Source organism: Triturus cristatus, chromosome 2_2 (assembly GCF_964204655.1).
Source record: "Triturus cristatus chromosome 2_2, aTriCri1.1, whole genome shotgun sequence".
Taxonomy (NCBI): domain Eukaryota; kingdom Metazoa; phylum Chordata; class Amphibia; order Caudata; family Salamandridae; genus Triturus; species Triturus cristatus.
The window spans coordinates 920,020,423-920,045,178 of record NC_140582.1 but is presented as its reverse complement, the minus strand read 5'-3'; the positions used below and the strand labels follow the sequence as shown (position 1 = coordinate 920,045,178).

The window sequence follows — 24,756 nt, the reverse complement described above, 5'->3', positions numbered from 1 at the left end:
TCTCTGTATCTTCAGCTTAACATAGGGGTCCCCCAAGTCTCGAAGTTTCAGCGGAATGAAAATACCCTAAGTGGACGCTGGTGCTGATGGGAGTCAAATAACGATGTGAGCTCTATCATCAACAGGGCAGTGTCTCGTTGTTGGTTCTTTCAGGAACCACAAAGTGCTCTGGATGGTGAATGATACCAGGTGTGTCTAAAAAAGATTCAACATCACTGGTTTGTCTAATACGCTTGCAAAGATGTGTGCTTGCACTTAGGCAATAATGTAGACCTGTCTCCATTGATGCCTAATCCCTGACATCACCCTACCAAGGCCACCGGAGGTTGCCTTCCAGAATTACTGGATGAAATATAGCAGGAGTATGCTAGTGCAGTGTCAGACATCAAGATGGTGTTGCCATGCTGATGTTCCTATTCTGTCTAGCCCTGGGGCAGGCTCTTAATTCTTTATACACTGCTGTGAGGTGGGATAGCAAATATAATATATGCATGCACAGCAGTGCAGGGTTTGAATCCTGGGGATTCCCCAGGGCCGCAAGGTGTCACAGGGGACAGTATAGTATACACGCGTGGTACTGGCAGTGAAAACCCCATGATTCTCATTTTATAGGAGGATGCTTGCTGCATCGCAAGCATGGTAATCCTAAGAGTTATCCTGGGACATTGGAATACAGGAGTGATGGGAAGATTCTGGGAATCCTGGTGGTCCTCATCTTGACTTCATCATTGTTAAAAAGTCATCCTTTTGCCCAGTTCAGCTCCTTATTTGCTAAATGATATTGGGGTTAACTGACTCTGACTGCACCCTCGGCTCTGCTAACCATGCCCAGGGCCAATGCTATGTGAAAGAAGGTACATGTAATAGGGTACACTTACAATTTGCAATGACAGACTGTGAGAAAGTGCCCTCTTTCTTGCAAGGCATGACCCCACTTTTTGCTAAATAGCTGATGTACTTTGACTGAGTGTGCCCTGGGCTCCTGCCAATCAGTTACACAGGGCCTGTGTTCCTTCCCTAAAACTGCATTTAAGCCTAAACACAATTGGCATCTCTGGCCACATGTCAGCCCCTGGTAAATGGTACCATAGGTAGCCAGGGCACTGTGACCAGAGAAGGCCCCTAAAGGCTGCAGAACTTATTGTGCCACCCTTAGAGGCCCTGTGCCCTGACACACACACATTGCCTTTGCAGGCCGGGTGCCTAGGTGCAGAGCACAAAAAAGTGTCGACATGACACACATCCGTGTGCCATGCCCACAAACGACTACCCTGGCATACATCAGTCACCCCTCTAGCTGGGTGCCCTATGCCAGTGGTGAGGGTACAGGTGCATGAACCCTGTACCCCTACAGTACCCAGGTCCATTCCTGAGCCCTGTAAGTGCAGTGCTGCCATTAGGAGTATATGGTGCTGGGAGGTTGTCATTACAAACTCCACAGCACCCTAATGGCTACACTGAAGACTGGGAAGTTTGGTATCAAACTTCTCAGCACATTAAACCCTCACTGATGCCAGTGTGGGATTTAATGTAAAATGCACGACCAACAGAGGGCATCTTAGAGATGCCCCCTAAAACTCGACCAACTCCCAGTGACCTGACTGAGTGGCTGCGCAGGCTGCCACCACCAGACATGTTTCTGGACCCCTGGGTCGAGAGCTTGCTGCTCTCGGGGCGTGAAACAATGCACAATTTAGGACGATGTGCCAAGCCTCCTCCCCCAGGATGGGCAGGGTTCACGAAGGAGAAGCTTCAAAGGCATGCTGCCTTTGTGAGCTTCCCCAGACCATTTGCTGCTTTCAGCAACTGCTCCCCACTGGTTCTACCCCCCACTTTGGGCAGGAGAACCCGCGGGAAAAGCAAGTGAGGAAGAGAGGTATGCCCACCTCTGCCAACTCCACCTCTAAGGTGTGGGAGGCGAGGTGAAGCACAACCTCGAGTCCCCGCCATCTTGAGGATGGGTGACCCAGCCAACCAGGGACAGGCTCCTGCCCCCCTCCCACTGGAGAGTGGCAAAATAGGGGGTGTACCCACCCCAGGGAAGGGACCCATTGGTCCTGGCCCTTTACCTACGTGTAATGCCCATAAATGTAGTATTTAGGGCACCCTGAACCTTCCTTCCTCAGATCCAGCAACCACAAGAAAAGAAGAAGAAGGATGAGAAGCCATGCAGAGCTAACAAGAGGATGACGCCCACTGACTTGGCCCCAGCCCTACAGGCCTGTCTCCCCTCAAACCTGCTCCTGCAAAACCCTGGCGTGTCCAGCGGCCAGCAACCTCAAAAACACCGGAGGACCTGCCTGCCTTCACTTTCCAATCTGCTTCTCCCGTGAACACCGGACGTGATTGAACTGCAGCTTCTGGTGCCAGCCAGAAACCGCAAATCTAACACACTCTGCACCCGCCGAGCCCGGCCCGTGTTTGAGCGATCCTGACCTGAGATCCGGTGACCCCTGACCTGTCTCAAGCATCCAGACGACGCCTGCAGTCTCAATCCAGAACCCCCCCCTACCGCGACCAGAGCGGGTAAGAAAATCCGACATCCAAAGGCACCCCTGCACCCGACGCCCCACGGCCTTGTGTGCCCAACCCAGTGGTGCCTCACCATCCCTCTACATCCCAACTTACCCCTCGAAGTGGTGGTCACTCCTGGAAGATCTTCGTCCCCGAGCCTGCAGTGTTTCTTTGTCCCAGAGAATCTCAATTGAACTCAACAGGGTACCCGACCTCAAAACTGCACCCTGCACCCGGCTGCCCTAGCGCCGCTGAGGGTGCCCCTTTGGTGCTAACTTGGTCCCCAACTTGCCCTGAGCTTAACCCTAGGAGCCTTGCTCCTACAACCCTGTGGCCTGCTTGCCAGTCGCCACCAACCGGAGTCCCTCTATCCCCCTTAGGATAACATTGGGCCTCAACACTGCACTCGGCCGCCCAAGTCCGTAGAGGGTGCAACAACAGTGCATCACTGACCCTGGGAGAGCCCTGAGTCTAACCACAGAACCCTAACTCAAAAGACCGATTACTTACCTTAATACCGATAACTAATTATTCCTCATAGGATAACATTGACACTTTTTGTGTCCCAAAAAGTTTCTAAGTGTCGACTTTTGAAAACTACAAATATTCCTTAAAAATCAGCCGATTAACCAAAACGCATTTTCTCAACTGTTTTCAGGAAATGTCCCAGTGCTGATTCCAGGATCCAGCACTGAATAAGAAAAAGTAACAATAACCTAACTTACCTGCTAAGTGAATTTCCTCCCATAGGATAACATTGGTGATTCTATGTGGAAAAGTTTTGAAGTGTCAACTTTTTAAATGCAATAATATTCCTTAAAAATCGTACCTTTTAACCAAAACGCATTTACTCACCTGTTTTCAGGAAATGTCCCAGGGCTGAATCTAGGATCCAGTCCTGTGTTAGCAAAAGCAATCTGAATAGTAATTAACTGCATTTTACTTAAAAAGCCCATTCAATTGAATGTACTATACCTGCAATGTGTTGCAAACTGCTTTCTTAAAACTGCAACCAAAACCAGTACAAGTTATACTGTAATTCTGAACTGTGGTCATACAAGCATATTGCTATTGCAAAGTATTTAAATGCTTACCTGTACCAGGCTTGCTTGGTTCTAGAAATAAAACAACAGTATATTTATTTATACAAAACAATTGGCCTAGAGTTCTGTTCTTGAGTGTGTGAGGCCATTTGCTGACTGAGTGTGTACCTCAAATGCTTTACACTGTCCTCTGATACTGCCTTACTGCTCGACCAAGCAACCACTTTAGAAAGTAAGGTTCTATCTAACTTTAACCTCTGCCAAACCTCTGGAGACTCTTGGACTCTATACACACTGTACCTCACTTTGGTGCAGTATATATAGAGCCAGTTTCTTACACAGACCCTATACGTCCCTAGTATATAATTGGGCATGGAAGTTTAGAGGCCAGCAGATTTCCTGCACTTGTATGTGTGCATTTCTGAGTGCCTGCTGTCATTTTAAAGGCAGCCTGGCGCTGCCGACTATCTTTAAAAAGTAAATTGTTTGCAAACTCGACTTTGGTGGTACGGGCACTTTAGAAGGGATAATCTACCTTATGTTTACGTATGAGGTACCCCTAGGTCTCCCCTAGCTGTCCCAGCGGTGGGGGGCCATGTAACTTTGAGCAGGGACTTATAATAGATGTTTTATATTTACTGGTGAGGAAAAACTGCCCATTTAATTGTTTCCCCATGGTAGATACTGAGCTCCAAAGGCTAACATTGCAATATTTTATGTAAATATACCTTTCTCTATGAACTGAGTAAATATCATTAAAGGACTTAAAAGATTGGTGCTGATAAATTTAAACAACTTGCCACTGTTGAATGTATCATAACTAGTAGAGAAGAGAAGATATGGAACTTTCTCTTCTGTAAGCCAAAATCCAGCCTTCTCGTGGTCTCTGCTGATTGGCTAACTTTAAAAGGGTTAGGCATGCGGCTTTGAATAGGTGATAAGTGGCATGGCCTGAGCAGAGGATATCTGATGGAGCGAGCTCTGCAGCTGGGGAGGATGGGTCCTGCAGAGGAGGTTGGGTAAATCAAACTGAGCTCAAAGAGAGTGCAGATCAGTAAGGAATGCCAGGCGTACCTACCTCTACATCCTGTGCCCCAGCCAGATGGCAGGTTTTAGGAAAGGAGTATACATAGGCCAGGGGGAGGAGTGCTAATGGAAATGAGCTACACTGTGGGTTGGTTTACCTAGCTCTTACTCCGCTGGAGAGAAATCACCCATGTTGGATTATGGGAGTGCAGTACTTTGTCGGACAAGAAAATGCCACACTTTGGAGGAAGTTGCCATGCTTTTGGCTGGCACTCATCATGGATAGAGGTGCCCCCTGCTTGTCGCCACAGAATACTGAATAAATATCTGCATAGTCTCTCAGGTCTACTGCCTGAAACTACAAGGAAAAGAAGGGTTGCCCTGCTGGAATCTGGATATACACCCAAAGGCCTGCACTCTGAATGACTGCGTCTGCTGCACAATCTAGTACTACACCCCTCATAAAAGTCACTGCTCCTACAGTGGATAGGGCCTTACTTGGTTTGTTCACCAGATTGGTTTTCCCAAAAGAGGTTGTTTCAGATAGGGGAAAAGACTTCATTTCCAGCTATCGGAAAGCAATGTGGGATGAATGTGCAGCTTACAAGTTCACCACCCCATATCCCTCCAAGACTAATGGTCTGGTGGAAAGATTCAATAAGACCCTGAAGTGCAGATTAATGCATTGTCTGATAAGTTCAGGAGGATATGAGATGTTCTCCTCCCATGCCTACTGTTTGCCTACAGGGAGAACATACAGAAAGTGGTTGGTTTCAGTCCCTTTGAGCTGCTGATTTAGACACTCTGTGAGGGGGCCATTGTGCCTGCTGAGAGAGTCTTTAAAGAAGCAAAGGACAATGTTCTTGACTATGTGCTTGGCCTGAGATCTCGCATGGCAGAGTAAATGTACAAGGCAGGCAGGAAACTGGAGGCCAGTCAGGATCTCATGAAGCACTGGTATGATAAAAAAAACTGCAATGCTTGAGAATACTCCAGGACTGTTGGTGTTGGAGCCTGTGGCTCCTAGGGCTCTCCATGACAAGCGGCCTTATCTAATCTTTGAGAAAAAGGGTGAGGTCAACTACCTGGTCGACCTTAACCCTCATAGGGTCCTGCATATCAATAAATTGAAACCCTCCCATGACAGAACAGACATGACCATGTTACTGGTCACAGATGAGGGAAAAGAGGAGGAAACTGAGCCAGTGCCCGGCCTCCTCTCCAGAAATGTGCAAGATGGGTTAGTGGTGGGAGTTGTACTCTCTCCCAGATTGACAGCCCAGCAGCACAGAGACTGCAAGCAGGTGCTGGGCAGCTTGCTGGTCTGTTCTATTTGACCCCAGGTATCACAGATTGGAGTGTGCACCACACTGACACTGGTGGCAGCCCACCTGTCAAAAGTAGAGGTTGCCTGACCAGGTCAGAGCCAGTATCATGGTAGAGGTGGCTAAAATGCTAGAGTTGTGGGTAATTGACCCTCTGACAGTCCATGGGCCAGCCCAGTAGTGATAGTGCCCAAATATAATCTCCAGAGGGGACAGAAGGAGTTAAGGTTACGTGTGGACTATGGAGGACTGAATGCAGTCACTAATACTGATGCTCAACCTTTACCCTGATAAACTAATTGATAGGTTAGGGGTTGATGCTGATCAACTCATTGATAGGTTAGGAGCTGCTAAGTATCTAAGTACATTTGATTTGACCTCAGGCTACTGGCAGACTATTCTCACTGAATGAGGAAAGGAGAGGTCAGCAAACTGCACCAAGAGTCCCCAGGGATTTATGGATTTGGCCAGGTACATTGTTGGAATTCTAGTCTAGACATCTAGGAGACTCCAGACTTTTGGATTGGTGATTTGTACACTTTAAACCTACAGTTAGCTGCCAACATGATTGGGACATCACATGGTGTAAGAGAGGCCCCGTAACTGTTTGGGCTTTCACAGAGGACTTCATCACCCAGAATGCAGTTGCTTGGGAGGGAAATGCGAGGTGGCTAGCAGTCCTTACGGCAGAGGAGGGGCAAGAAACCATCTGACAGGAAGTGGTCACAGTGGACACCTATAATTGAAGTGACCCCCAGGATAGAGAATAGGCAGAGAAACGGGCACTGATGAAGCTATTTTAAAGCAGAAACGCGTCTGCCGAGCGTTTCTTTGGACTCGGCACACTGAGCACGAAAAAATAAATAAAGCCTGTTCAAATTTTCCCCGGAGCTGTCTCGCACTCTGTTCTTACCTGAAGAGAGCCTGGTTGTTGTGTGTTGCCAGTCAGCAGGTACTGGCCAGCGAGACGCCCTCTCATTATGGTGCTACGAGGATACCTGCAACGTTAGATTGGAGCACTAGCTGCAATGCGTCGCCCCCCCCGTGCTACACATTTCCATGAGGAGGTATCTAGCATATGGGGTGAGAGGAGGCAATACTCCATTGCCTGATATGGGGTGACCGGAATGGTCTTTAATTCCTGCAGACAACTGCGGAAAGTGGGAAGTTAGCTGCCAAAATGATTGGGACATCACATGGTGTATGAGAGGCCCTGTAACTGTATTGGCTCTCACAGAGGACTTCATCACCCAGAATGCAGTTGCTTGGGAGAAGAAAGCGAGGTGGCTAGCAGTCCTTACGGCAGAGGAGGGGCAAGAAACCATCTGACAGGAAATGGTCACAGTGGACTCCTATAATTGAAGTGTCTGCCAGGAACGAGAATAGCCAGAGAAACGGGCACTGATGAAGCTATTTTAAAGCAGAAACGCGTCTGCCAAGCGTTTCTCTGGACTCTGCAGACTGAGCGTGAAAAATCAATAAAGCCTGTTCAAGTTTTCCCCGGAGCTGTCTCGCAGTCTGTTCTTACCTGAAAAGAGCATGGTTGTTGTGTGTTGCCAGTCAGCAGGTACTGGCCAGCGAGACGCCCTCTCATTCTGGTGCTACGTGGGACACCTGCAACGTTGGATTGGAGCACTGTTTTCACCCCCCCGGTGCTGCACATTTCCACGAGGGGGTATCTGGTACATGGGGAGAGAGGAGGCAATATTCCATTGCCTGATAAGGGGAGAGCGGAATGGGCTTGAATTCCTGCCGACAACTGCGGAAAGTGAGAAGTTAGCTGCCAACATGATTGGGACATCACATGGTGTATGAGAGGCCCCGTAACTGTATGGGCTCTCACAGAGAACTTCATCACCCAGAATGCAGTTGCCTGGGAGGAGAATGCGAGTTGGCTAGCCTTCCTTACAGCGGAGGAGGGGCAAGAAACCTTCTGACAGGAAGTTGTCACAGTGGACACCTATAATTGAAGTGACCCCCAGGAAAGAGAATACCCAGAGAAATGGGCACTGATGAAGCTATTTTAAAGCAGAAATGCGCCTGCAGAGAGCTTCTTTGGACTCTGCACACTGAGCGCGAAAAATCAATAAAGCCTGTTCAAGTTTTCCCCGGATCTGTCTCGCACTTTGTTCTTACCTGAAGAGAGCCTGGTTGTTGTGTGTTGCCAGTCAGCAGGTACTGGCCAGCGAGACGCCCTCTCGTTATGGTGCTACGTGGGACACCTGCAACGTTGGATTGGAGCACTGTCTGCAACGCTTTGCCCCCCCGGTGCTACACATTTCCACGAGGAGGTATCTGGCACATGGGGAGAGAGGAGGTAATTCTCCATTACCTGATAAGGGGAAACCGGAATGGGCTTGAATTCCTATAGTTATATCACAACATCATCCTCAAAAATGGCAGCGACCAACAGCCAGGTGCGTGTCAGGGTCTGAGGAAACCCTTGATTAATTCACCAAATCCCACATTGCAGAGACTGCACGACACACCCTCCTTCCAGATAGGAAAATAAAAGACTTCAATTAAAGCTCCAGAGTGAATTTATTCTTTTGGCGAAACTAGTCCATACGTGATGAAGGCGTGTAGACGGCGAACCATGTTGGGCTAGATTGGCCCTAAATATTAATTCACTCTGGAACTATAATTGAAGTCTTTAATTTTCCTAAATCAGATGGTCCGGAATTGTTTAACATGCTTGCTTGCTTCAGATTTAACCTATTGATCTGGAGCGATAATGCTCACCAGTGATTTTAATTGTGTTATAGTTTACAAAACTCAAAACTTATTCCACATATAAGTTGTGACTCCAAGGATATCTAAAGCTCGCTATGCTATGCATGATCAGATGAGGGTACATGTTTTATTAGACAAATAGAGAATATTGCATAAAAATTACCGGGCTATATCTACTACTTGGCTGTTGTTCAAGAGCATTATTTCAGAATCAATATGATCTTAGTGTCACAGAAGACTGCTTGCCATATGGTAATAGAAGTCTGACCCAAAATAACACCAGACCTTAATCCCCTCCATACGCTTCGTAGGCACAAAGGGACGTTCAAACGTTCTCTACTTTTAGGTCCTGAGCACAAGAGGATTATGGGATCTTGCATACAAGAGTTTATGACAACAAATGTGGTAACAACTCCAATCTCTATAGGTTGGGATCCCCTTAAAGCCTGTATCAGAGGGATCACAATCAAATTTGTAGCTGGTCGAATTAAGGCTAAATATAGGAGTAAATATAGGAGTAAATAGGTCGATAACTTTGTGAATAAGTGGCTGTGGCTCATAAGACCAGCAGACTGCGAGATTATGATTATAGAGAATCAATCGTTAAAGCTATGGCATGTAAAATCAATGAACAAAACAACAGAAATCTAGTATTAAGGATGATGAGAAGAATGAGAATTTCAAACCCAAAAGGATACTTAAAGAATGCAAGATTTTTTGTCAGGCCCTATACAATGCTCAAAACCTTTGCATACAAGAAACTATACACACATACTTAGATTCAGTCGGTATGTGCCATTTTAATAGTTCAGATTAGGGAACACAAGCAGCGATTTATCTCAATGACAAGACCTTCTCCCATTCTCTTACAGGTAATGATGGCCATTGAAATTGGAGCGTCCATTCCAATCTCATTCAACTCTATCAGCATAGCAGTTTTCCTCAAAAAGGGCAACACGCTCATGAAAGAGGATCACACTGGCCTATATTGTTAATTAACTCAGATGCTAACATTTATTCAAACATTCTGGCCACTTTCTTAGTTTCTATGATTGGAAAAACAACATGGGTTAATTCCTATGTAAGACACTACCATTCACACAAACATGGCTACTTCTATATTTGATACAGCCAATACTTTACATGCCTGTATGACTTTCTTGGATGCCAAAAAAGCTTTTGATAGTATTATGACCCTTTCTCTGGATAGTTACGAAAAGGATTGATTTTTTTTTAGATTCCTTAACTGAGTCATGGCACTGCATGAACAACCTCCACGAACAACCTGTAGCAAAAATAGTGTAATCTGGGCAGGCTTCTGAATCTTTCCAAATCAATAGAGAGAAACAGCAGGGCTGCCCAATGTCCCAATTGCTGTTTGCTATCAATTTAAAACCCTATTTATTTTGTATTCCTTCTTGTAGAATGTCTGTATAACCCAATGGAGGCTCGACCAATGACAAGTTATAAAACTTTCTTTACAGATAAGAAAGGGTTGTTCTTCAATGGAACTCCCCTTTAGGGTTACTTAAACTTTTGAGGATTGCTCTGGGACCATGTCATATCATTGGTATGGATACTTGGTGGGGCTACCTCCCTCCGAAGTAAAGATGACTATTATGATAACTGTAAATTCATATTCAAAGATGGCTAATTTTTCTGCTTTAAACAAATTACCCAGAGCTAAAGAAAAGGTCTTTTGGCACAGCCAAAATATCTACAGAATTCATAGCTGTCCAGAGAAAAATATTTCTTATAGGTGATCTCAGTTTGTCTCACATTTTTTTTAAACGTTTTGTACAGCCCTAGAGCCTTGTGCTCAGGGTTTCATCCAAGAACTAATTGACTCACAGAGAGGACCAATGAACCCCTTGAACAATATTCCAGATGATTTGTGGTGCCACAAGTGATAACTGGGTAGTTTTACTCCCCTTTGCGGAGTTTGTCTTTAGTAACAGTGCCCATACTGTCACCAAAGTATATCCCTTTTTCTATTTACAGGGGTTTCATCCTAGGATGTACCCTTAAGTTGTTAGTGCCCCAATGTGCCAAACCATCTCTTATTTGGTATGCCTTTACATAAAGTCCAGAAAGCAAGTAGCTAAAAAATTACAAATATTACAGATGAAGATGAAGAATCATTCAGAAAAAAAAAAGAAACAAGCCAGATTGGGGATAAAGTGTGTTTGTCCTCTTAGTTTCTACCTGTTAAGTACGGTAGGTCCAAATTTAGTCTATGATATTTGGGTAGCTTTTTTCATTATTTAGAAGATTAATTTGTCAATGTTAGGCTGAAATTCCTAAAGCCTTGGAAATTCACCCTACATTACAAGTGTCTCAACTAACACCTTTCATTTATAGCAGTTGTTCTTGAGCCCCTCTCTTGCACTGCTTTATTGATGATCAATCAGAATTTGAAGTGTCTGATATTGTTCATTCTCATTGTTTTTGAGGCAACCTACAATACCTTGCCAGGTGGAAAGGGCATCGTGTCTCTGATCGGTTATGGGAATCTGCTGAGGCTGTCCATATACCTTTTCTAATCTGTACACTTTTTTGGCACCATCCCACAAAACCTATGAATTCAAGGGGTGGGAGGTATACTGTTGGAAGCTCCACTTCTGGTATGCAGCTTTCTCCCGGCCGCACAGCATGCAGGGTGTTCACCTTCCTACCTGCAGTGGTTTACCCATGGGCAGTGTGGGACAAAGATCCCAGGTCAGGGAATCTCTGGGGGGGGAGGGGGCGCTGTGTGCTCCATAACCTGTCTTCTGCTTCCCTCTTTCTTGGCTTCCTAGGCTGCGGGGGCCAACTTGGATAACTATAGATGTCCCAGTCCAAGATGGTCCCCTGATACGCAGTTCAAGCTAGCCTAAACTTAGATGGTAGATATTTCCTTCTGGAACAGCTCCATTCCTTCCAGGATGTAATTCAATATATAAGGGAGGCCTTAACAATATTTCTGGCAGCCTCTGCCCGCTGCTAGTTAGTATAGAGCTACTTTATTAACAAGTGTTCCCTTGTTCCTCCTTTTTTGCATAGATTTAGTCCCCTGTTGTGAGTCCAGCCCTTCTGTAACCCCTTTTAGGAGCTTTCTGTACCATTTGCTTTTCCTTCACCCAAAATTATCTCTTTTACAGGGCTTCTGCTCACTTGGGAGTAATTCTCAATAGACAACGTAGCTTCAGAAAGAGATCACCTTTTTTCAGATTCAAGAGGTCCCAAATCAAGAAACAACAGTCGCGACCAGCTATCGAAAGGATGCTCTCACTAGCCCAGTTTCAAAACTTGTCTTGGCTAGAGTTAAAGTGCAACAGTTGAAAACTCTCTGTATGACATACTATATGCCAGAAAATAATTCCTCATGAAAAATTTGCTGAAATTTTAATTCTCCAAGATGCGTTCTCGGGGAAGCAGATATTATACATTTCTTTGTTAGCTGCCCTTATTTGCTTGAATATTGGACAGACATTGTAAGACTCTTCTCTGATAGACTCAATACTGATATTGTGCTTTCAGTCTGAAATATTATGTTTAATACCACAATGACTATGCCCAACACAAGTGTCCAGCCTGTTCGCATTGCCATTGTCATAGCATGATTATGAATAGCTCGAACATGGGTTAATTCTGCCCACCATCAATAAGTAGTTGATAGGCACTGATGTGCCATGTTTATGAAATAGATCATGCCATCCTGAAAAATTGTCACAATTGCTTCGATACTGAATAATTTGCTTTTACCCCTTCTTATTTTATTTCAGTGCTTAGAAGGTGATCCATAGTAACTAATGATATACGAATTGAGAAGTTGTTAATAATTGTTATTATTTTCTCATTTTTTGTCTCTTTAGTTTTTTGTTTTACTAGTTATTTAACATCACCTTCCGTTGCTGAACTGCCCAACAGCAATAATAATAATAAAAAAGCTATTATGATGACTCTTTTTCTTACCAACAAACATCTCAAATTCACACTTCTGCCATATCTGAAGCTAATACACACTGCTGCCATTTATGAAGCTAAATCTGAATCTGAAACGATTTTGATGGGGAAATCCGGTAATTGTTTACTTTCTCAGCTAAAAGCCCATACAGTATACAATAAAACAAAAATAAGGTCTCACAAGCTAATTCATGATAAAATATTGAGATAATAAAATCAATAAGGATTACTGATTGGGACCATGCCTATTTGCCTGCCAAGCGAAGAACAAATACGCTGAGCCAGGTAGTTAAAATAGAGATGAGCCGCAATTAGTTAAATCATAAATATCAATGCATTTACTTTTTTTTTACAGAAATCCTTTGTTGGCTGGAAACCGTTTTGTAATATGAATACTGTCAACCAGTGATGAAAATTACTTTTTAATAAGAACATTGTGCAGTACTAACAAAAACGTGTTAGTTTCTCTTAATAATGACAACCAATCATAGTACAGATTTCTATTAATATGGCCATTTGAAAAGACTTGCATATATTTTAATCTCTTTGCTAAAACTGCTGTTAATACGATCAGCAAGACTCAAAACCTTTCTACTTGCAAAGTAGACAGACAATCTCACTTAACAAAAGTTCTCACTTTACCCGAGCAGCTGCTTTCCGCATGAGTTTAAGAGCCAGTTTTGGGTTCTTTGGTACTCCGTGACCCTACAATAATGAAAAATAGAGGCTGATATAATACGATTAACCAAATAAAAATGCACTATGGATTTACAAGCAGACAATGATTAGGTTACACATACACATGCAGTGGATTTCTAGTTAGGGAAACACAAATGAATTTGAAACAGCAATATTTTCTTACCAGCTACAATTTCCTGGGAAGACATGTAACAACTCTCAGCACTATTACTGGTTACTTACACTGTAATCTGGGCCCAAATGTATTGTGTGCAAAATGGTATCACATGCTTAGTAATTAGTTGAAGCTGTGTAAAACTAAGATCACATATCATTGAAATGTTGGTAAGACTTATTTTAAATGTACATGATATTTGTCACTATTTGAACCACTCCCATAATGATCAATTTGTGCGCATCTCTTGATAGACTCCAAAGGGATTCCCTCCACTGTGAATCCACTGAGAATGCCTTAAGCTCATCGAACAGTTTTAGAAGTTGATATATTTACATCCTTATCTCCACGTCCGTTTCTTTTATTTTAGGTCTTGCTTAGCCAAAGGTTAACCATGTACTAGTCACCTTAGTTTTTTCATATTCAATATTGATCAAATTCACGATTCCCTAGACGGGGATCCATCCTTTTACACAGGCGTTGTGCTCTCAAATGTTTCATACTGTTTTTTATTTTCAAAATAGAAAGTGGAGGCATGTTTTTTGGTCCATTCACATGATTTTAAGAGAAGAACAAAAAATTGAGGTTTGCCTATGGAGACATCATGTGCCATGTGGATCACTGGAATCTGTTAAAGTCAGAGAGAAATACAGAGAATTAATAGCTTTGTGAAGCCTTGGCCTCTTTCATTTCCCCCACCCGATACTGAATTATATTTGAAAGGCATTGCCTGGCCCTTCTATGGCAGGGACAGGCTATATGTGACACTAAAATGACACCATCTATGTGCACATGCAGAAAGATGACATCAGCCACATCAGATGCATCTTTCAGTTAAAGTGCGACTCTCTGGGAACATACAATGGCAAATATAAATATATGTTGAGCCCAAGGCAAAACAACATTTTGCTGTTCCAGACTATGGCAAGGAGATGCCTCTAGCACCAATTTGGCATATCCTTGCTGGTGAAGCACTATGTCGCTGCCTAGAATTGCACTGACAACAGAATAAAAGAGATGGCACAAAAAGAAAGGTTCATAATCTATGTTCCTTTACCACTGTATTTTAGTGTTATTGCTGCCATGTATTAAGGGAGAAAATATCAGAAGCAAAAGGCACCTCCAGCAGCTTCACCCCCTTTCTGCTCCTCATCATCTGATCAATAAGGGTGTAAGGAGGGGGCGGGAGCCATAATTTGCAACAGAGTACAGTTCATAGGTATCTAATGTATTGTTTATGAGAGTAGCTGAATTTTGAACACTTTTTCCTCTACAAAAGTTAATGATATTCCTTTTCCCTTTTCCCTACTTCTAGAACCGCATGTTGTTTCTGGCTTTCTAGGCTGTGGGACTCTCAGAGGTGGCATATGGAGATTTTATGTTGACCTAGAGGATATGGTTTCATTTAATTCAGAACACGCAGTCCTATAGCTGCAGTGAAACTTAGTGTAAAGTAGCAATGAAATGGACATTTGCAGTTACTACTTTTCCTGGAAGGGTAGAATCATATGCAGCTTATATCTCATCTTCCCTTGTGGAGAACAATATATTATATTTTCAGCTGACCAAGGAGTGTTTCAAAGTACGGGACAGCAATGTAAAGACCAATACCTTCGGAGATAATAATGGATGCATTCAAAGCTTCAGCACTGGCTGTAAAGGCTTCTATCACAGTCTGCATGAAGTTTACTTAAGGACATGCTGCTTGGGGGTCCATCATCCTCAGTTGAAGTGCCAGTCAGACCCCATGACAGTCATGATTTATAAATTGCTGTTTAGGTGCAAGAGAAGTGATAATGCTGCAGAGATATTAGCCCTGTTGTAAGGCAATTCCTAGAGTTTTGGACTTTTGATTTCTCTATTTCAGGCCTATTGATGTTAATGATAGTGTCACAGTTCCATCAAATGCCTCCTAAATGTGGCCCTATTATCAAATCTAGGTCCAAAAACCACTTGGAGTAACCTACTATCTAGGAATGCTTTGCTGCAGGTAGGTGACTGTGGTGGGTACTGTTTTATTTTTACACGGTTCCTAAGAAATAAGTAGGACTTTGTATATGGATAGCAAAAGATCAGAATATGGGAACTTGGTTCCCACATATCGTCAGGAAATGTTGGCCTAATGCCTAGCTAGCTCACAGTGCCCATCTGAACCCTTACAATTACCAGGGTACCAGATGGTATCAGCAACTTCGAACATGACCACTCTTTGTTCCCCAAGGAAATCATGGAAACAAATCTACACTTTTGTTGTCACTTAAGCATGCCCAAGGTAAATACAAGAAACATACGAATATGGCTTCTCAAACAATCACTGAAACAATCATATTCTTGAAAAGGAAGAGTGTGCTGCAATTATTAGGCAGTAGAAACAAAGCATTGTAACCAACATTACAATGGCGAAAAAGCTAAACAGTTCTATCTAATACTACCTACCCTATCAAAAGCATAGTGGGAGTACCCTCTGCCAGATCCATTGGGACAACCTAACCCCCATATCTGAGTGAGATGTGTCCAGAAGCCGGCCTGTGTGGAACAAGCTATTGTTAAGGGTGGGCGTAGTTCGCGAAGTAGCACTTCGCGAAGCTACGCAAAGTGAAGTTCGCACTACGCGAGCTACGCGTAGCACTTCGCGAACTGCGAAGTAACATGTTCGCACTGTGCAAGATGTTGTTTTCAATGATTGCACAGTGCGGACAAGCAACCGGCACTGTGCAATCATTGAAAATGGCATCTTGCACAGTGCGAGCTGTAGTTTTCTGCTGCTCGAGTAGATTTTTCCTCGAGCTGCAGCTTTCTCAACGCGAACTGGTAGTTTCTCATCGCGAGCGGTCGCGAGCATACGCGACCCCTCGCAATGAGAAACCTGACCTTCTCGCGTTGGGAATCTCGCCGGGAGGTTTATTTTCCATGCTCGCGATCGCGAACAAGGAAAAAGTCTCGCCAGGATGTCATTTTGCTTGCTCGCGGTCGCCAACTTGACGTTGAGGACCGCGAGCAAGCAAAAAATGACCGCAACACTACGCAACACTACGCTACGCGTGTTCGCACTGTGCTACGTGCAGTTCGCGTAGCGCGAAGTAGCGCGAACTTCGCAAACTACGCGAGCGTAGCGTAGTGCTTCGCCCAGGCCTAGCTATTGTCCTTTGCTTAGAGTCAGCAGGATTACATCTTAGCCACAGTGTGTTGCGTTCCTGGACGATCCCAGCAGATATGCTCCTCTGCCGAATGTAATGCAGAGGCAGCTTACATAATAAAAGCACTGTTCCAATCGCACTGTGTGGAAGGTGCAGAGCTGATGGTCTGTCTGGTGCCTTATAGCTGTCTCTAACTGGACAACTATATCCAAGAGCATCGCATTCAATGTGCCTAGGCTTGGACAGAGTGTACAAAACAACATGATAATAATGTTTACTAAGACATAGACTGATGTATAGTAGTTTCTCAGTACATTATTGTGTAAGTGTAAAACATGAAAAAAGTCGCTATTAGAAAACGATGACAAGCTAAAAACGTGAAGCTAAAATGGAGCAGGCCCTATTGTGCTTTGCAACACCCTCTCCTTGACCGGTGGGAGACTCCGCTAAAAACATAAAACTAGCCTAAAACTAGCCAAAAATGTTATAAAATATACTTTAATAAAGGCAGACGCAAGCCATTAAAAAGAAGCATTTGCAATGCATTCGGTCTCGCCATTGGGACCTTCTATGTATTTAGCTATGCAGCACATTAGCCTGGGTGATGACAAATCTACTGTTCTTGAACATGGAGGGAAAGTAAGTTCCAAACTGCGTGACACACCAGGGATGGGAACACATGGAGAGAAATATTGCCTTTCAGTGGGAAATGGTATAGTTCAAAGCTCTGTTTTTAATATAAAAGCTGATCCTTCGGTGGTGATATCACTGAAAATACAAGATTGGAAAAAAATATTATTGTCAACGGGTGCTCGTGGAAGACAATTGCTATGGACTGGAATCTAGAGAATGCTAAATGATTCTGGTATTTTCCTAACCTCTGCCGGTCATTTTCTATTAAGACAGTTGATTAGAGGCAGTTAAACACAAAAGGAAGTCCCTAAGCAGAAGCAGACAAGTTCCAGGGCTGATATCCAGAGCCCACAAAGTACATATAAGTATATACAAAAGTATATACTAAAAGTATATACAAGAGGTCTCGAAAGCTCGACCTGAAAATGTACACGCCAATTTAAAAGCAAGCAATAAATAACAACACATTTGTATAAAAAGAAGGGCCAAATTAAAATCTAGGAGGCTCCCAAATTGTTTCCCATGTTCAGAGAGTCAGTAGGATCCAGGAAGGAACCCACATCTGCAGATGCTGAATCCACAGTGACCTGAAGAGCAAATTCCAATGGACAAACATGGTCATATCCTGCACAATCAGCAGATGCTGATGGTGTTCAGCCGGTAGCGCAACCACAGTAGTAGAGCCAGATCCCAGGATTTCATGAGTCGAAGCATCCATGCTGGCTGGAGAAAATAGCTCATAACAGGCATCCTGTAGCAATGGTAGTCTCATAGGACAGCACTGAAAATGAGCACTCAACGGACGCACCAGCAGTTCTATACCCGTAGGTCGAACCAACTGCCTTGCAAGACATAGGTCTAGTGCACACTCAAAAGGGCACCACAGACAGCAGAAAACAGGCTGCATGCAGTGTAACCCCCCCCCCGGTCTATAGGACAACAACCAGTTGTCATTTAGTTCCTGAAGTAAAGACACTCCAAAGTACATTATCATATGTTCAAAACACAGCAGGACGTGTGGTAAGTCAATCACCATTTGGCCTCTAGGTGGAACACCCGTTGTGGAGCAACAAAAATAGGAGCAAAATGGCAATAAGCTGTAATAACACAAGCCGTATGCCTCCAAATACGCAGGAAACCACAGAATGTAAAAACAATGGAAGCACTCCCAAAACAGCCTGGAATGAACTAACAAAGACAGACCCTTCGCTTGAAAAAAGCGTACCACTCCCGCGGTATTTGAAGCACTATTATGTGATGTACAACTTCACCAAAATGCAGTAGCAAGTTTGTGCACAATAGCGATTGTACTTTAGAAGAAGAACTTGCAACTTGAAGATCATAGTTTCTTGAGCAGATGTTAATGCATCGTCCTTTTGAAACAATAGAGCTTTCAGTCAGTATAACCTACCAAAGTTAATGTTAAATAGGAAACAAAGTTCATAAAGTAACTCTTCTAATCGAATAAGTAGGTGAACATAATATGGTATTACAACGGGTCACAACCATGGAAAGTGTCACCACACATAGCACTCCCGGTTTCATCTCACAACAACCTTGGTTGCTCAGGATCAAATAACTTCCATTTGAAAGCAATCTGAATACTGGCCGAATTAAAGAGACTGGGATGCCCTTTAGATAGCACTCCAAATAGGCCAGGGATGCATTGCACTCACCATGAAGTGTTACCTCATTACAAATTAATGAATGGCTGAATGAAGTTTCACATTAATTTCCGGTAAAGAAGGCTTTGTTTTCTCCACTCAGACACCTATAAGTGAAGGGCAAAACCCAGATTTCATGAACAATACTCTGCCCTAAAGCTTTATATCTGTCTACTTGAAAGTGTTTCAGACAAGATGTAAAGTGAAAAGTAGATAAACCTGTGGATCATCCATACAGAAGATGGTGTCTCGGCTACTGTATAAGGCAATTTCTCTAAATTTTTCATGTTTAGCATTGTATAGGCTGCATCTTTCATAGCCATTTGTCTTTGTTTGGATGTTAAAACAATTCTGTTGCGTTCAGATATTTCCATGGCTCACGGTTTGATTTTGAATTTAAAACCTGAAATGTCCAACTCAGTTACATATTCGATCTTAGCTGACTCTGCCCATGATGGAGGAGGGACGTCATTCTCTACAATATTATTCAAAGAATAAATGTGAGTCGACAATGTAGTCATGCCATTATCTACAACAACCAGTGCTTTTTCCAAATTTCCCCTGTCAATCTGTCTCAAGCGTTCAGCAGCTCCCTGCTGGGAAATGTTTCACAGTTCATTGCAAGTTTCATAAGTGAACCTCTTAGACCATGGTGACTTAGGACCCAACAAGAAATCTTGTAAATCCATGTCATCAGAAGGGATATATAGATGTTCCCTAACTACAGATAAAGTGGAATGCTGTAAGCATTGCTAGCACAATTTCCCTACACTACAGCGCAAAGAGACCTGCCGGTATACATGCGCTATATAAATTCCCCTACAAATACAAATACACTATAGATGGTAACCACCCCTGAATATTGTGACTGCATGTACCGGGTGTCTGGTCTGCTAGCCTTGAAACCCATAGAGGAGTTTAGAAAACATGTGTTACAGGCATTAGTGTTATCTGGCCACACTAACAACCCATTCTGAACCTGAAATTGGAGAGTTATATGTACCATTCTGACTCATAATATTGAGCTGTTCTTCAGTAAAATTTGTACGGTGTTGCAAATTGTCAAAAAAGTGCAATAGTAGGATTGCTAATTGTTCATGTCTTTCATTTTAGCCAAACCTAGGCAGGTAGTTTGCTGCACTGTTTTGTTCAGAAAGAATATTTGTGTAGGGATCAGACAAGCGCGTAACAGAGTGTCAATGCCCTGTACTTTTCAGTGTTTTGTTTTCCAAATTGATTTCAAATCAATGTTTTGCTTATTATAATATTCATAGCCTTGCATGGCCAACTGGGAAATAGACATATTTGATTAAATTAATTGTATTTGGGTCAGTATATTTATCTTCGGGTAAGCTTATAGTAATAAGATAATGAGTCTAGACGTTTGTGAACTGAAAAATATGCTAACTTTTTCAAATGCATTTTTGAACTGCCCACTGGTAGTGTCGGGCAATGTTCCCGTTGTGTGTAATTGAAAACTGTTTATGGAATACTTGTGATGTGTAAATAGAGGTGGGCATAATGATGATAACGAAACATTTCACCGTAATTAGCAGAATGTAAATACAAACCTTCAGTTTCAAATACTGTATAAGATTCTAGTCCAGAAAGTATGCTTTTGACAGGTTCTACATTCCATTCATCAGAAATGGAACCAGGAGTGATAATGTTATTCATAGCCTCTTTAAACGATGCCTGGGCTAAAATTCCGTTCCGCTCGCGGAAATTGCGATAGTTTGACATTTTCACGTTCCGCGGAGAGTGCGAAAATGTCAAAATTTCTGCAATCCGCATTTTACCGGAATTTTTTTGCTTGCTCGCGCTGTAAAATAATGCATTCTCATGTGCGCGCGATCGCCTTACCTGAATCCCCGCGTTCGCCGACAAGTTTTCCCGATCTGGTCGCGTTCTCCACGAGATGTTGGATTGTTGGTAGGCATTTGCGCTGCCTAGCAACAGTTCGCGCCCGCAGTAACGTCATTCGTCGCGCGATCACGTCTTTCTTCTCGCGATCATGCACTGCAAGACAAGTGAAAACAAGATGGCCGCGCCTGCGAGCAACCGCATGGGTAAGTTGGCGAGCCGCGACCACGCAGAAAATACAGCGAACGGGCGGGAAAAAAACTTCTGCATCTTCGCGATATATCCGCCTGTTTGCGGAGATTTTTAACATTTTCGCGATAATTTGCTAAAGTGAATTTCGCAAATTCCGCCCACCCCTACTTTAAACACATAAGGAATCTGTAAAGTTTCTGTAAGCCCAAAATAATCAAATGGGACCTTATTCCAAACAATTCTATCAGAGACAGGAAATGCAGAAATGTTCACAAGGGACAGGTCTCTTCACAGTTTATGTGAAGAAGAATGAGTTTTCAGTACCTCAGCTTCCAGTTCAGGATAAGAGCATTCTGAAAGGTAATGTCAATTCAGAAGGAAGAAGAAGTCTGTAACAAATCCAATCCGATACATTTGTTTGAGCTAAAGAAGAAATGCTTGTACCCCATGCAGAGAAATATGTGAAGAATCAGAAGAAAAATCATCAACATCGGCAAACTAACCAGAGACTGACTGTGCAAAAACAGGAACGTCACGTGATAAAGCAGAGCTGATAGACACCTCCAAAGGTGGTTGATAATAAACAACTGCATTGTTAGAGGTAGCAGTAGAAAACTGTACATTCACAGCTGATGTGATCTTAGCTGTAGTAGCAAAAAATAGTAAAAGTGCAGCATCTGAAAACCACAGTCGGGGAGAATCAGTATTTGTATTATTTAATGTTTATAGAGGGATTTCCTGTGTGGTAGTGAGAGGAGGCAGGTATCTACCAAGGAGCCTTCATGGCATACTGTGTAAGATTGGCCACATGGTATGGTCTGATCTACCCTATAGAAACAAACCGTTTGTCTCTACAACCAACAGGCAGTGGCAAAATCACAGTCTTGGTAACTTGAACGGCAAGGATTGCCACTGGTGCTTTGTCTGATGGGCTGAATTATTTTTGGACGTAATTTTCTCTCGCAACAGATCCCTAACTTTAGGAATCCAGCCAGAAGTTGTTGGTTGCTTCTTCACTTCTATCAAAAACAACTTAGACGGACCCAGAAGATGATGGCTCTGTATTGCTTGTAGTGCCAGGCACCACTATGGTTTATTAGAAGAATCTTCACCCACCAACCTAGTTGGTGGCATGCTTCATCATCGGGTTCCCAGCTGAGTAGCCGAATGCTACCCAGCTGTGCTTCAACACCTGATTACAGCGGAGCGGGATTTGTGGTGTGTGTGGTGAAGTGGTGATAATTAAAAATACCTATGGGGATCCTTACTCATTGATTATGTATTCCCAGTGGCCCAGGGTATGCTAAAAACAGAGATGTGTATAATCTATAGAGACTGGTAATTGGTCTCTATTATCCTGTTGGTCAACATGTTTCAGCCTTGTTAAAAAATTATAAGGTTTTCTTCAGGACCATATTAGAGTGGAAGAGTGATAAAAAAGTGATAGTGGTAAAAATTATGCCACATGTTACTGATTTTTCAGCACACACCCTAAAGTGTGCTGTGCATGCTGTGGTGCAACCATACTTACGGGTCCACTGCTAGAAATTACTTGAGCTACAAGAATTGCGCAGCTATTCTGGTCCTGGGAGGGGCATGCCCCTTTAGATAAACATTCTTCAAGGGAGAGCGCTCGCGATTCCACCTATTCCTGTCTCCTTGGGATCAGGATGATCACTTTGTCAGTGGCAGAATGTTTGGAAGCCTTGTAATTCTTGTAAGACAGTGAAACATTCATTGATGTCACTGATGTCATTGATGTCAAAAGCCGTGTCTACTGCCACTGTGCCAGGGTTGTTGAGATCTGAAAAGTACATCTGGACCCTTAAGAGGACTTCTTAGGGAGTCTGGCCACCCAAGGATAGTTTAGGCAGATTATTTAAAGCTCTTCGGACTCCACACAAGTGATAGATCCAACCACGGCCTGACCCTAATACTCTAGCTGTTAATTAATAATACACAGCCACATCCAGCGTTCCCATGGTGTCCCGGTTAGCCTTAGAGGCAAACACTGGGCCCTGGTCTGAGTGGAATGCTGCTACTGCATATGTCATTATGTCCTGATGAAGCCTTGCAAATCTTTAAGAACAATTTAAGCGTCAGCCGATCACTGTAGCCACACCCATATATAACTAGAATATGAATCTAAAGCCAATAGAATACATTTTAACACACCATATGAGCTTGATCCAAATAAACACATGCCCAGGGTTTATTTGAGACTAAGAGGGATGTCTGTGGTGGGCAAACTACGGTGGAACTTTTAATTTGCTGGCAAGTGTTACAGCTAAGGAGATATTGTTTTGTCTGCTTGTACAGACCATGCTACCAACAGTGTTTTTGTACTAAAGAAACTGTAGCTGCCACACATGATTGTGCAGAAGCTAGTCTCTCATGAGCAGCTATGATTAATTCTAACCTGTGGTCTTGATTGGATATCACTCAATCACCCACCCTGGGGAATGCAAGCAAAAGGTATATTGTGGGAATTCAATCAAAAAGAGTATTTTTCTGGATATTATTTAGGTAATGGAGTGCCATTGCGTGAAGCATTGACAGCACCCATGATGTCATCATTCACCCTCGTGTTGAATGAGTAATTGCAACAAGAACAGCAAACTGAGACATTGATTTAGTGACTTCATCAGCCAGTGAATTCCCTACAATGTGTAATCCGACATGTTGATGACTCAATGTGAACATTACATGAGCCCGTGGCAAGCTATCTTTAAGATGTTTCACCTTAACCAAAGCAATTTATGCTTGATAGTGTTTCCTTTAGAGTCTCTGAATCTATTCAATTGACAATAATGTAAGTCTTCATTAACAGACTGGACACAGTAATGCAAAGCACACAATAGTGTGGGGAAATCAGGATCAGTTCTTTCTAGTGCCAGAATTAAAGCTTTTAGAATATTGTTGTTTGATGCCACTTGCGGGTTGAGCAGAGTCATCAGTACATATTATGTAGTCATACTGATCAAGAGGCAAACCATCACTAGGTACAGGGTATTCTTGCTCATATTGGATAAGTTCTTGTGTTTGCAAGGTAGGGTCACAGACATAGTCAACATCAGTAGCTCTTTAGGAGGTGGCCCATTGTATCCATTTAGGACGAAAGGCTTTAGCATTAGGGCCGCTTGCTTTGCTGACAGCCTCTAAGGCTGGAACAGGAGTAACCCCAGCTATGTGTTTCCCCTGAGCCAACAGGTTTTCCTTCATAAAAGAGGTCTGAACTGCAGTCAGTATTTTATTCTGTCGATGCTAAACACATTTCAGCATTGGTGTATAAATGTGATTTATAAGCAATTGGTACAGTATCATCCTCATTAAAGATGACTTATATGTAAGCAGTGGATCCCGCAATTATCCAGATCACCAGGATGGTTGTGTTGACACAAGTGTGTAAGTGTCTGGATGCAAGCATGTCAGTGTGCAGTGTTCTGCGAATCTGTATGGGTTCTGATGTCCAATGTATACTGCGTAAGCCAGGAAGAATAAAATAGTACAATGGTTTAATCAGTTGTGCATAGTCTGGTATGCATGTTCTTGCAAAGTTGAAAAAGCCTAAAAGTGGTTGTAGCTTTTTTAGGGTGTTTGATGGTTGCAAGATGGCACATTTCTCCAAGAAATCTGATGCTAGGCTTTTGCCTTCATTTGACAACTCATATACCAAAAATATGACAGTGAGAAAAGCAATTTTTGTTTTTTGAAAGTTTAATTTGTAGCCATGTTCAACGAATCCCAAAACTATGACCTACTCTGCCTAAGTGTGTGTTTAGGTAATTGTTCATGAGATATATGTCATTAACATAGGATAATACTGAT

General features: G+C 43.1%; 1 protein-coding gene across 1 annotated transcript in view; it reads right to left on the bottom strand.

The window, feature by feature from the left end:
* SEL1L3 (SEL1L family member 3) overlaps positions 1 to 24,756 on the bottom strand; it is a 714,608-nt gene that overhangs the window by 352,547 nt on the left and 337,305 nt on the right. The window contains exon 14 of the mRNA XM_085642308.1: positions 13,229 to 13,291. Within this exon, the coding sequence (XP_085498434.1) occupies positions 13,229 to 13,291 (63 nt within the window). The remainder of the gene's footprint in view (positions 1 to 13,228; positions 13,292 to 24,756) is intronic.